The 14717-nt window shown below is 34.6% G+C and overlaps 1 protein-coding gene across 1 annotated transcript in view; it reads right to left on the bottom strand.

Moving 5' to 3' along the window:
* Positions 1-12767, bottom strand: part of LOC103581818 (olfactory receptor 10Q1-like) — a 16154-nt gene extending 3387 nt beyond the window's left edge. The window contains exons 1-2 of the mRNA XM_008563560.1: positions 12696-12767; positions 11880-12039 (exon numbers count right to left, since the gene is read on the bottom strand). Of these exons, the coding sequence (XP_008561782.1) occupies positions 11880-12039; positions 12696-12767 (232 nt within the window). The remainder of the gene's footprint in view (positions 1-11879; positions 12040-12695) is intronic.
* Between the last annotated feature and the right edge of the window lie 1950 nt (positions 12768-14717).

Here is a 14717-nt window from a genome sequence, read left to right as displayed (position 1 = left end):
GGTAAAACTTCTACCAAGATTAAGCAGCAGAACAATTCCAGCAATTTACAAGCATTCTTTTTGTTTTCTTTCAGTCATTTTCCTTAACAAGAGTAGCTACTCTCTTGATTTTTACCTCTGCAGGTTAGTTGAACTATGTTTCAATTTATACATGATAAAGTATGGAACTGGCTTCACGATGGAACTGCCTTCAACTTCGGGTCTGCAAAGGTTATTCTTACTGTTCTATGTAACAACACACTGTTCCTTCCATTGCTTTAAGTATCCCATTTTATGGCTATAAATATATGAAAACTGTAAGTTGTTCACATTATATCCAGTTGTTTTGACTTTAAAACTAGGCATATACCTTTTAGTCTAATCCTTTCTGATACATACTTTTCATATATTTCCTTTCATTTGAATATTTTCTCTAAATTTCCAGCCAGGATTCTCAACTTTTGGACTTGTACAGATTCGAATAAAAGGCAACTGAATCGAGTCATGTTAAAATTAAGGTGGAGCGCCCTGAAATTAGAAAAGGCAAGGAAACTAAAAATGCAGTAGCAAAGTTCATTTACGCATTAGAACAATCAGGAGAATAAGAAAGAGTTTTGTAAGCATCTGGGAAGGTAAAAATACCTACAAAATAAGCACTTTCACGTTGGACTACAACTTTATTTTTAATACAAAAATCCAAAAGACAATAGAACAATGTCTACAAAGTTATAAGAGAAATTGTCGTGAAAGCATTCGATGCCCAGGCCTTAGTGATTTATGTTCAAAAGCAACAGAAAGACTTCCTCAGATTTACAAGGGCTTAGAAAATATATCATTCTGAATGCAATTAAAACAATCCCTCAAGAAAGGCTCTGGGTTGCTGGGTGATTAATCGAAATACATAATTCAAGTTTTGTAAACATGAGTGTACTAATTATCCTCATTTGATCACCACATATTGTACACATGTACTGATATTCAATTCTGTACCTCATGAATATCACAATCAATTATGTTTCAACAAAAAAACTGTCAAAAAAAAAGAATTGGGGAAGTTGTAAAATAATACGCTTTGAAAAATCAAATAGTAAAATACATATCTAACTTTAATTGGGTAATGCAAATATTGTTACAAGCGTAAGAGAATTGTCAAGAATAATTCTTGAAAAGATACATAATATAAAATGCAAAATTAAAATAATTATGCATATTTAAAAACCACAATTTATATAGTTGGGAAACTGACAGGGAAGATGGGTGAAATGAAAGTATTCTAATTTCCTCAATCTATGTAAGGAAGGATCCAAGAGATATTTTATTTAGATGTGGCTAATTAGAGAAATATCTATCCAAACATATTTCTGAATAATAATCATCAAAAGAATAAAAGCTAACCTTTCCATTCCAAATGATCAAAAGCGTTTTTAAAAGTAAATATAATACAGAGAACAAAAGGCTGAAAGCAAAGGAAAATGAGATCAAGCATATAAAATAAAATAGCTTAAAATAAGCTGAAAAAAGTAAACATTTCATTTATGAAAATAAGTTTAAATGGAATTTATGTTCTATTAGAGACAAAGTCCCACATTCACAGAAGAAAATCCAACCAGGTGTAAAGCAAGTGTTTAGCATTGCATTTTATGATCTCACCAATTTAATAAGAAAAAAAAAATGCAGAAGATTTCATTAACCAAAAACACAAGAGCATCCACTGAAAACGTCAGGACCAATAAGATACTCATGATCACAGTTAGTTTCAAATAAAATATAGCAGAGAGTTTCTTAATGAATCTTCACTTAACTGATATGGCAGATTAGCCAACCCTCCTCATTCCCTCTGTGCAACATAGTACATGATGCACATGACACACTGAGCACCAGATACCATGGCCTATTCTCCAGTAAGCCCGAGCACGTCTACACTCACAAGTTGATTTGTATGCCCACAAGTCAGTTGAATTTTCCCCAAACCTCCTTATATCAGGTGTACTCATTTTTGCAATTATGTAATTTTATTCAACATTACAAAATCTAATAAAGTGTTATAAATATAAAGGTATTTAATAAAAATTGATAGTTGAATGCTTGAGAAATATTTGATAATTATAAGTTTGTTAAAAAATGCTGTGAAATAAGGTGAGCCGGATCACTATAAAAGACTAGGAGAAAAAATAATAAAATTTTGAATAATTTTATATTCATATTTGACTACAGTCTAATTTTTCACTCCATGTTAAAAATCTAGAACTGAAGGAATACATGATGTATGTGAAAAAGGCTTTGACTTTAGGTAACAAACTTAAAGAAAAGCCCTTCACTTTTCATCAAAAGGTTGTTGAATAAAGGTCCATTTGTATAATTTGAGTTAAAGTAAAATGATTAACGTAAATATTTAGTTTATGCTTTGGATCATAGAGTTTTCTTTCTTTCTTCTTTTTAAATAAATGATACCGGTTAGAAAATGTCCTTCTCTCCAAAACAGCCAAAATGTATGAATAAATGATTAATACATGACGCACCGATGAATAAACTTAATAAATAACAAGTAGGGATATTTTAAAAAATCACTAAACTTTGCGCATGTGTGTGTGGGTGGAAAAACTCAATATTTTGATGTTGACTCCAAAATAATGTAGAAATTCTATAGCATTCCTATCAAAATTCCTAGAAGGACAGTGAAAAGACAAAATAATTTTTTTTAAAGAGTGCCATAATGGAGTGCCAATAATGTATCATAAGACATTAAAACAGATCAAAATAATTATATAAGTTAGAAGATATATTGTATTATAAACCAAAATGGTATTTGTAGGGCACTAGAGATCCAGCACGATAGAACAGAGAGAATCATTAACAATAGCTAATTGCTCCATTGCACTTATTGTGTCAGACATTCTATGAGCTTCACATTTATTAACTCATTTTATAACAGCCCTCTACAGAGGGGCTCTTAAACCTGTCTTATAGATAAGGAAATTGAGACACAGAAAGGTTAAGTAACTTGCCCAAGATCACACAGCTAGAAAGTTTTAATTGCAGGCAGGCTGGCTCCAGAGTCCCTTGTTTTGATCACTTTTCTGTATTTTCTATATCTACTATGTGCATCAATTTCATTATCTATAAAATGGGACTGAAAATACATGCACTGTCTAAGTGCATTTTCTGCTGCTATAACAGTCTACAGTCTGGGTAATTATAAAGAAAAGAAGTTTATTTGGTTCATGGTTTTGGAGGTTGGGAAATCCAAGGGAATGGTGCTGGCTTTTGGTAAGAGTCATTCCCTAGCAGAAAGGTGGAAGGTGAAAGCAAGTGAGTGCATGAGACAGAGAAAGCAGTGGGAGGAACTCATCTTTTTTATCAGAGGCCCACTCCCACGTAAGGGCATTGATATATTTATGAGGGAAAAGCCCTAATGACCTAATCGCTGCTTAAATGTCCCACTTCCCAATATTGTTGCATTGGGGATTAAGTTCCCAGCATGTTGACTTGGGTAGGAAAACTCAAACCATAGCACGTATTTACCTTCTCAGGTCGTTGTCAGACTTAAATGAGTTATTCCATGAAAGTACTCAGAAAGTCCTGGCACAGAGCACACATTCAATGTATATTAACTATTGTCCCTATTTCAAATCAATTAAAAAGGATCAATTTCCTAATATGTCATTAGGACAATTGGTCAATTATATTTTTAAGTCCCTAATGCAAATACATAAAAATTTATTTTGAAGGACTTAGGATTCAAATGTTTTAAAAAGTGAAGGAAAACTAAAAGATAATGTAGATGAACATTTTTCAGATCTCAGGGGAGATAAATACAAACAAATGAGCAAAGAAAAGAATCCATAAAAATACTGATATTTTGGCAGAATAATAATTTAGAAGTTTGGTGGATCAGACACACAATAAACAAATTGAATAGCAAATAAACTTTTACGATTCATCAAAAAATAAACCTATATTAGAAAAACAAATAATGGCAATTCAGAAAAGAAATATGCAAAAGCAAATAAATATATAAAAATTCAATTTTATTAGTATTTGAATAAATGTAAAATTGAAATGGGATACTATTTTCTGTTTACAGATTGACAGCAATAGAAAATAGATAATTTCTGGTGGTGTTGAATTTGCAAGGAGAGACATATTTACAAATATACTAGTGAACATATAAATTGCTATAAAAATTCGTGGAGTGCAATTTGGTAATATGTAATAAAAGACTTGAAGAAACGTATACACTTTGATTCAGCAATATTGCTTTTAGGGATTTATTCTTATAAACTAACCATGTGCATAAAGTTGTAGACAGAAATGTCCATCACTATTTTCAATATAATGGTAAAAAGATCAACCTGTTACTAACAGGAGAATGTGTATTAGTGTTGTCAGGGGAATGTGTATTCATCACTATTTTCAATATAATGGTAAAAAGATCAACCTGTTACTAACAGGGGAATGTGTATTAGTGTTGTCTACTCATATGACAAAACACTGTACAATCATTTAAAAATGATGTGTGGAAAAATATTTAATAAGATTGGAAAGGTTCATGAAAAACTGGATTGCAAAACACCATTATATTATGATTTCATTAAAAAATAATTTTATCTATTCATAAAAAATAAGGAAATATAGCTCAAGATATTAACAACGGTGTTGCTGAATAGGTAGGACTATGGATCTTTTTGTTCATGGCTTGCACTTTTCCATATTTACAAATTTTACAATGAATATACACAATTTTACAATCATATAATGACTTAAAAAATCTTCCTTTATTGTTTGGTATTTCAACAATGAGTTGGGAGGGAAGGATAGTAGAGTGTCAATCACATGGATTCTGTACTTCGTTACATATGGGTTTGAAGCCTAGTCCCCTCACTTGCAATTTTTTTTCTGTCATAGAATTATTAATTTATTTTTCACATAAGTGATAGTACTCTTTATAAACATTTAAACAATCCAGAAATGTACAAGAGAACAAAATACCTTCCATGTCGCACCCCCAGAAATAAACATCAATATGGTAATTAGAATTTTTTTCCAGACATTTGCTCTATGCATACATAAACATAGAAGTATAGTTATAGATGGCTAGAAACAGTGTATAAAAAATTAGAATCTACTTACTTGCAAATTTAATTTTCACATTGGCCATGTTACTTGATGTTACTTGATTCCCTAATATGTTATTGGGGATGTGAATATAGGGCTTTACAGGGAATTTACAAAGATTAAATGTTTCAAATGTACAATGTTCCTGAGACATAACAGGTGTCCACTGAATGCACGTGCCCTTCCATCTCTTTTCTTATGATGGTGCATTTCCCTTAGATACTTACTCTTTAATTTTTATCTTTTCTGCAGTGAAGAGTGAGGTTCCTCTAGAGCTGTTTCCCCTCAGGCCTTGCAGATGCTCTGCTAAATCTTGAATAATAAGATAAAGACTAAAAGAAAAAAGAAAGACGAATAAGACAAAATGGAAGAGAGATTTCAGTAAAATAATCGTGATTGTATGTCATCAAAATAGAACAAGGTAAAACTTGACTCAGGAGAACATTTAAAAATGATTCTGTCTTATTAAGACATGAACATTGAATAAGCAGCATTGTGCTTAACTGGGAACAGTCAATATTTGGTGTAAAACTTACCTAATTTGTGGATAAATCAAGACATGTGGTATTGGGAGCCTGACATCTGCCGCAAGTCATTACTGGAAGACTGCAAAGAAAAACGAGCTCACATACCCAAGGTAAGGCTATAACCTTTAAAAAACTATGCAAATCAGAATCCATATTTACAAATTACTGTTTTCCTTCCCAGTGGTCACTTTCAAAGGCTTTTGACTTACTCTAATAATTTTGCCTCATTCAAACCATTTCTGGAGTTCCTTTGGGAGTTATTTTCTTGAATATCATCTGTAGTGACATATACCACACTTGGATGATACATTTGCTTTTTTTCTTAATAGCAAAACATCTGAGATACAGTGAGATAAAATACAGTGGATAAACTAAGTGATTATGTCTCACTTTGTAGGGTTTGCTCAAAATAGGGGTGGGTAGGGCTAATATTATTATGTAGCAGAAGAAACATACAGTTCCCCCCAGCTTTTCATAAAATGTAATTTCATTGCTATTAGGTTCATCCTTCAAAATATGTGGTATGATCTTTTTAAACATTTCCCTCTTGTTGAAATTCTCAATTAGAATGCATTGATTCTGTCAGTCAAATTCAGTCTTTTGGCCACTCACCTTGAAGTAATTTGGCCATTTTCACAAACAGAATATTTGACCATTTTGACATTTTCATCTGGCTAATGGGTGAGAAGTTGATTACATCTAAAAGTTCTTAATAGAAATCTTCCCTGGGCCAGCTCTTTATTTCATGTATAAGAAAGTGCTCTGTACAAATACATTTTTCCATTCTGGATCTCCATCATTCTATTGTTGTATGATGTGAGGCATTCAAAACTTCATTTATCATGTAATAGTTTCTGCAAATCCATAGGCTGCATTTATCATTTTCATTTTTCTACTGCTCTCCCCAAAGCTGTTCTCAGCAAACCTCCCAACCCTGCCATCTTCACGACTCACAGAATACACTTGATTTCTGGGTGTTCATATTGCTTTCTTGGGGAGCTGATACTTAAAACACTCAACTCCTGGCAATGCCACTTTGATAAACATTGCTATCAGGGCTATATTTAAGCTTCACAAGGGCAGGGATGTCTATCTCGTTCACCCCTGTATCCTCACAGTAATTGATTTGATTTGAACTACATTGTATTAATTTGTAGTTAAATCTCATGCCCTTTAAACTTCCTTTCAAAGCCAATATTCAGTGGCTCTTTCTACAGGCCAATTATGGTATAATTACTTTAGCTTTATGTAAACTGGGGCTTTTCTTCGGCGTTGTTTATATTTGTTTGCCACATGCAATAAAAGAGAACTTGGGTGAGATGGATTTAGTTGATAAATGGACAGTGGGAAGCACAGCAATTAAACTATTGATGCACTTGTTGAACCAATAAGTTTTATAATGTTGGGAAACTTACCTAGATAGCAGTTATTCCTCAGCGGCTGATAGGCAGTATTGCAATATGTAATGTATGCATATTGCTAATGCATAAACACTGTACGTATAAAACCAAAACACTTGAAAATGTCAAGGATCCATGAAATCATAGAAAAGCCCAGTCATAGGTCAAGTGTATGCTATTTATAAAATATATATAAAATTGAATCTCTACATCTGGGAACTATAAGGGAACTAAAATAATATCTAGTAATGCTAATATCTATCTTCTCATATTCTACATGCAAAAACTGAGGTCCACCAAAATTAAACCTTGTCCAAAGACATATGGCTAGTTATTGGCATATCCAAGGCCAGAATCCATATTCTATTGGATTAGTTAGCAGAGAGTGGAACCCACATACACACCTTCAAAATATCTCTCTTTTTTTCTACATCTGAGGCTATGCAACTTAGCTGACAGAGTGCAAACAGCCAGGCACATTGGTACGATTCTGGCAATGAAGCCAAAACAAATGCCAAACTTAATTTGGTGCTATGCACATAGGCAAGGGAGACAAAGTTTTTTTGTAGAATAATTTGAGAACTCTCCAAAACATTTCCTGCCCCAAATTATTTCCCCAATGGCAAATGACCACTGTGCCATTCCCAAATTAATTACACCCTTAGGAGACATTTGATCTCTCAACAATAATGTGAGTCCTAGATCTGCCATTCACTGGGTTTTTAACCATGGACAAAGTTATGAATCTCTGTGAATCTCAGATTTTTATCTACAAAGGATATAATATAGTTACCCTGTAGGATTATTGTGGGGATTAACAGTAAGGTGCATTGCCCGACTTTTAGTAGATATTCTTTTCCTATTCTCCTTATTGCACTCCATGCCACATCTCTACCAAACCATTTTCAGTTCCTTGCCACAGTCTCTCTTGCTCTGGAGACTTTGCATCATCTATTTTCTCTGCCTTGGACACTCTTCTCTGTGTTCTTTAGCTACATCCTACTCTTCCTTCAGAATTCAGTTCAGATATCATATTTCCCTGACCCCCCTCTTTCCTCAACTCTAAGTGATAGGTGCTCCTTCTGTGAACTTCCAGAAAATCTTCTCAACTATAAGGCCACTGTATCTTATCAATAAATTAACCAGACAGGCAAATATTAATTGGTATCTGTTATGATCTCAAGTCTTGGGCTCAGTTATGTGGAGGAATCTAAGATAATTATAAGGCATGATCACCAATTTCAGTTTTGTGAGAGAACAAATGTATAAGAAAGTAATTTAAGCATCTGTAAGCAACTAATTTCTAATTGTGTTACATAGAACACATATTCTTCATGAGGCCCAGAAATGAACGTTTTTGCAGTCAAATTTGAAAACATTCACACTTTCTCTCAGTGATTCACAATGCATATTAGCACAATAATGTTTTGTGAGGCCCTGATGTAAAGCAACCAGCTTAATGTTACCTCAAAATTTCTCCAATTCTATTTTATTATGTAATACATTTTTTTCACATACTACCATTAAACTGCTTATAGTCGAATAATTTTATCAAACTGATGCTTGAAAAAAGTGAGTTCCATGCCATACTCTTTAGGATGGCCTCATGGAAAGAACATCGAAAGAAAAGGGAAAAGACTTGATTTTCATCCTGGATTTAAACTATGGGATATGTGGTGCTGGGCAATTCAACCTTTTATCAGAGTGCCCTTTTCTGTGTCTGTGAAAGTGGATAGTAATACCTACTCTGGTAACTCATTTATTGTTCACAATTCAATATTGATATATATGACTATTCTCCTTTGATTATAAAGCATTACAGAAATTTGTGTTTTTATGATCATTTTTAGAAAGAAAATCAAAATCAAATCAACTAAAGAGATTAAGTTTCTTAAGATGCTCCCTTACCTTTTGGAACTTTGCTTCTTTCCATCAACCACCTAAGGAAATTCCCTAAAAGGTAGGTTTACTTTTCTGCTGAGATGCTAAGAGTTTCTGCCGTAGGTGACAGAGGGAGCTCTCCCAGGGAGATCCTATCTATTTTCTTCTTACAGCATAAAATGGAATGAGGGTCCATTCACTTCATACTGTGTAGCACCTCCTGGAGAGGGCAGGTAGACAGTGTATGATACCCTCATGATATCCAGATGACAGTGGGAAAGGGTTCTTTGTATGCTGATACTCAGGAGAAGAGACACTTCTTAGAAATTTGTGGTCAGGGTACAGTAGGGTGAAAAGTACATACTTTGAAAAAATGATCTTATGGAAAAATCTGAAATCAAGCTGTGACTGAGAAGACCTGTGTCCTTATCAATGATAGAAAACAGATTCTGATACGTGTACTCACAGAGTCCAGTCTTGCTTGACTTAGATTGTTTAGTGTCCTTTATGAAATCTCTTTGAAATTAATAGGTCTCCAAAGAGGAGGAAAGTCCCCAGTGGTTATCCTTGAACTGAACTCAACTAGAGAAAATATTTGAGGAGAATTTCCACAGTCAATCAACTACGGCAAATTAAGGGACAACTCCTCGTGTGGTCACTGTAGGCAGTGGTTGTCTGGGGATTCCAGGCAGGTATCCTCATTCCTTTCCTACACTCAAAGGAACTTATCAATGTTATGTTCCTGAAAATCTCCCCAGTGATTGTTGTTGAAGGAAGACATTCATTCCAGAGTGATCTCATGGAACATGAGTAACACATTGATCCGACACTAGCCTGGGCCTCTGTAGATCTGGAGTCTGGTTGTGGCTCTGCCATGCGCTAATTGTTGACCTCAAGCAAGTCGTGAAGCTCTCTCATGGGCTTCTTTATCTGTGATATGAGGTGCTGGGTTACAAGGACTTCATGGGTCCTTCTATCTCTAAAGTTCTATGACCTGTGTCTTTTTTGTTTTTTGAGAAGCAGAAAATTTGTAAAGGATTTTTCCATAATCATTCTTTCTGATCTTTGGCTTCATGTCTTCATATCCTACTTATTTCTGTTTCTTGATCAAGTTTTCCATCTGCTGATACTTTCATAGTCTTTAAAGGTTTGTGTGTGTGTGTAATTTTAGCCGTATTCTGAACTCCTAGCCCAACCATATTTTTTTTGTGTTTTTCTTCCTTTCCACCTCCCTCCAGCCCAACTTTAAAATCATGTACTTTCTCTTCATTGTTGCCATTAATTTTCAGCCATGTAAGCCTTCCTGTTTCATGTCCATTATCAATTATAAATCTGTAGTCATTATGTAAAAAATATTTGTTGAATTCATGCGATAAGCTAGGTTTTATTCTCAATGCTTGGCATACGTCACTGTATAAGATAAACAAAAATTTCTCACTCATAGAGATTACATTATTGGAGGAGGGAAGGCAGACAATTAGCAATAAATAACCATGAGAACATTTAATAGTGTGTTAGGAGGAGGGGTGAGCGCTATAAAGAAAAAGTGGAACAGGGTAAGGGCACTGGGAAGGTGAGAATGACAGAGTAATATGATGGCAGGGACAGGCACAGAGGGCTATTCTAAATAAGGTGTTCATGGAAGGCCTCTCTGAGGTGATATTAGACCACGGTCTGAGATGACAAGACGGCCAGGCGAGGAGAAGAGGAAGTGTTTTAAGGCAGAAACAATAGTATATGCAAAGTTCTTTACTGAAGCCAGAATAAGCACATCAGATTTATCCAAAAAAGGTCTAAAACATTTTAAATTCATGTAAGTTAATACAGCTTGCCCTTTATATTCATGGTAATGTAAATAAAGAATCCATCCTGGTTCTGAGTACATATATACAGTTGACCTGTGGACAACATGGGGGTTGGGGTGCCAACCCTTTTCACATTCCAAAATCCATGTATAATTTTGACTCCCCCCAAACTTAATTGCTAATAGCCTACTTTTAGATAGGGTACTTAGCTGTTTGGTAAAGGTATATCGTACATTCATGACATACTTAAACAAAAATTTTCCAGTATATTTATTGAAAAAAAATCTACATACTAGTGGATCCATGCAGTTCAAACCCATGTTGTTCAAGGAACAGCTGTAATGAGAAAGTAGTTAAGTGTATGTGGAGGCTGTATTCAAACTTATTTTTCCCTTACCTGGATTCCTTTATGAAGCCCAAGTTTCTTGAGTCCAGTAGAATCAGTCCTGACAAGTTCAAAATCAGGCATGTTCCATGTATTTTACATTTGAGACATATTATTTATTATATAATTACCCTCTCTCTCCTTCAGGTTCATCATAGTGATATGGCTGAAAACAAAGATAAAGAGAAGACATTTTACATTCATGTGGGGGAAAAAACAAGAAGACAAATGATGTCTCATTAGGAACAATGGGAACCAGAAGACAATGGAAAGTCATCTTTGAAAATATTAAAGAAAAAGAACATTCCTAGAATTCTCTATCCAGTAAAAATATTCTCAAAATTAAGGTTAGAAATGTAAAAGACACTTTTAAAATTTCATTAAAAACTACTGACTGTTTAAAACAAAAATAACAAACTGTGACTGAATTTATAAATAGAATATGTTACAATAAGAGCACAAATACGGGAGGGCAGCAAATGGAATTATACTTTTGAAAGTTTCCTACATATTTGTTGCAGTGGTATCATAATAATTCATGACAGGCTGTGATAAGAATGCAACCACACAATATAATTCAAAAGATGTAGCTAAAAAGAGAACAAAGGAGATAAAAAGTGCTCTAAAAATAAATTAAAAAAATAAAAAGCTTGGAAAGAAGAACCAAAGAATAAAGAAAAGAAAGGATGAGCCTTGCCCATGCAGAATGCAGGATCCTGCACTGCCAACACTGGTGAGGCCCCAGGCAGGCAGAAAGCTGGAGCAGTCGCATTCCACCCTACTCTACCTATGCCTGTGCTGATGGCAGAAATCTGTGTTGCCACTACTGGGGAGGCCTTGCACAGCTTCTGCTGAGGTGGTCCACAACACTGACCACTACAGCTTCTGCTGCTGCATGAACGACTTGCTACCACAGTAACATCCATGACTACTGTGCAGGTGGTCCACTGCATATTTGATTTCGATGAAACAATGAGAGTTACTCAAAGAACCTGGAAAAAGAGGAAGAAGCCTTTCTCCTCAAAGTCTGTCCAAGGGAAAAAAAAAAAAAAAAAAAAAAAAAAAAAAAAAAAAAACAAATTAATTCACCCACATACACACAGACACACACACAAAAAACCCGGGTGGGGGGTGGGGAAGAAGATATAACTACTATACTTTCATGAAGTTGTTACTACAAGTAAACGGAAAAGACATTCTTGGGGGGGAGGGGAGAGAGGGAGGAGGGAGGGAGGTGTCGGTGATGGGCCATAATAATCATATACAGTGTATATTGACAAAATAAAAATTTAAAAAAAAAAAAAAAAGAAAAAAAAATTGGTTGGGTACTTAGCTGTTTGGTAAAGGTATATCATATAATTTTGACTCCCCCCAAACTTAATTGCTAATAGCCTACTTTTAGATAGGGTACTTAGCTGTTTGGTAAAGGTATATCATACATTCATGACATACTTAAACAAAAATTTTCCAGTATATTTATTGAAAAAAAATCTACATACTAGTGGATCCATGCAGTTCAAACCCATGTTGTTCAAGGAACAGCTGTAATGAGAAAGTAGTTAAGTGTATGTGGAGGCTGTATTCAAACTTATTTTTCCCTTACCTGGATTCCTTTATGAAGCCCAAGTTTCTTGAGTCCAGTAGAATCAGTCCTGACAAGTTCAAAATCAGGCATGTTCCATGTATTTTACATTTGAGACATATTATTTATTATATAATTACCCTCTCTCTCCTTCAGGTTCATCATAGTGATATGGCTGAAAACAAAGATAAAGAGAAGACATTTTACATTCATGTGGGGGAAAAAACAAGAAGACAAATGATGTCTCATTAGGAACAATGGGAACCAGAAGACAATGGAAAGTCATCTTTGAAAATATTAAAGAAAAAGAACATTCCTAGAATTCTCTATCCAGTAAAAATATTCTCAAAATTAAGGTTAGAAATGTAAAAGACACTTTTAAAATTTCATTAAAAACTACTGACTGTTTAAAACAAAAATAACAAACTGTGACTGAATTTATAAATAGAATATGTTACAATAAGAGCACAAATACGGGAGGGCAGCAAATGGAATTATACTTTTGAAAGTTTCCTACATATTTGTTGCAGTGGTATCATAATAATTCATGACAGGCTGTGATAAGAATGCAACCACACAATATAATTCAAAAGATGTAGCTAAAAAGAGAACAAAGGAGATAAAAAGTGCTCTAAAAATAAATTAAAAAAATAAAAAGCTTGGAAAGAAGAACCAAAGAATAAAGAAAAGAAAGGATGAGCCTTGCCCATGCAGAATGCAGGATCCTGCACTGCCAACACTGGTGAGGCCCCAGGCAGGCAGAAAGCTGGAGCAGTCGCATTCCACCCTACTCTACCTATGCCTGTGCTGATGGCAGAAATCTGTGTTGCCACTACTGGGGAGGCCTTGCACAGCTTCTGCTGAGGTGGTCCACAACACTGACCACTACAGCTTCTGCTGCTGCATGAACGACTTGCTACCACAGTAACATCCATGACTACTGTGCAGGTGGTCCACTGCATATTTGATTTCGATGAAACAATGAGAGTTACTCAAAGAACCTGGAAAAAGAGGAAGAAGCCTTTCTCCTCAAAGTCTGTCCAAGGGAAATAGAAATAATAACTGATCTACCAGATGACCAAAAATCAATCAAACATACAAAAACAAAAACACCCAGAAAATATGATACCACAAAAGGAATTTAGTAACTTTCAAGTACCAGACCCTACCAAATGGGAAACTCTTGAAATGACTGGAAAGGAATTCTGAGTAAATATCTTAAGGAAACTCAATGAGATAAGAGAGGACTTAGTCAGACACACAATGAAACAAGAAAAAATATCCAGGACATGAAGGAAGAATTTTACAAAGAGATTAATACCTTAAAAAAGAATGTAGCAGAATTCCTGGAATGGAAAGACTCATTCAATGAAGTAAAAACACAACCAAGAGCTTAAGCAGCACATTAGAGAAAGCAGAAGAAAGAATTTCCAAACTCAAAGATGGTCTTTAGGAAACAACTCAGGCATACCAAAGGAAAAAAAAAAAGGAAAACAAAAATTTTTAAATGAATAAAGTCTAAGAAAACCTTAAATGCACAAACATCCAAAATCATGGGTGTTCCAGAAGTGGAGGAGAAAGGTAAAGGCATTAAAAATCTATTCAATGAAATAATTACAGAAAATTTCCCAGCTGTATGGAGAGACACAGACCTTCAATCCAAGAAGGTCAAAGATCTCCAAACAGAATCAGTCCAAAAAGATCCTCTCCAAGACACATTATAGCCAAAATCGCAAAGCTCAAAAACAAAAAGACAATCCTAAAAGCAGCAATAAAAGAGCATCAAGTCACTTCCAAAGATCTCCAAACAGAATCAGTCCAAAAAGATCCTCTCCAAGACACATTATAGCCAAAATTGCAAAGCTCAAAAACAAAAAGACAATCCTAAAAGCAGCAATAAAAGAGCATCAAGTCACTTCTAACGGTGCTCCCATCACACTAACAGCAGACATCTCAACTGAAACTCTGCAGGCAAAAAGAAAATGGGATGAGAAAATACTAGAAGAAAAAAACCCTGCCAGCCAAGAAAACTATACCCTGCAA

The sequence above is a fragment of the Galeopterus variegatus genome, unplaced genomic scaffold (genome assembly GCF_000696425.1).
Source record: "Galeopterus variegatus unplaced genomic scaffold, G_variegatus-3.0.2 Scaffold14010, whole genome shotgun sequence".
Classification (NCBI taxonomy): domain Eukaryota; kingdom Metazoa; phylum Chordata; class Mammalia; order Dermoptera; family Cynocephalidae; genus Galeopterus; species Galeopterus variegatus.
The sequence above is the reverse complement of the archived record's forward strand: the minus strand, read 5'-3'. Positions and strand labels throughout refer to the sequence as shown.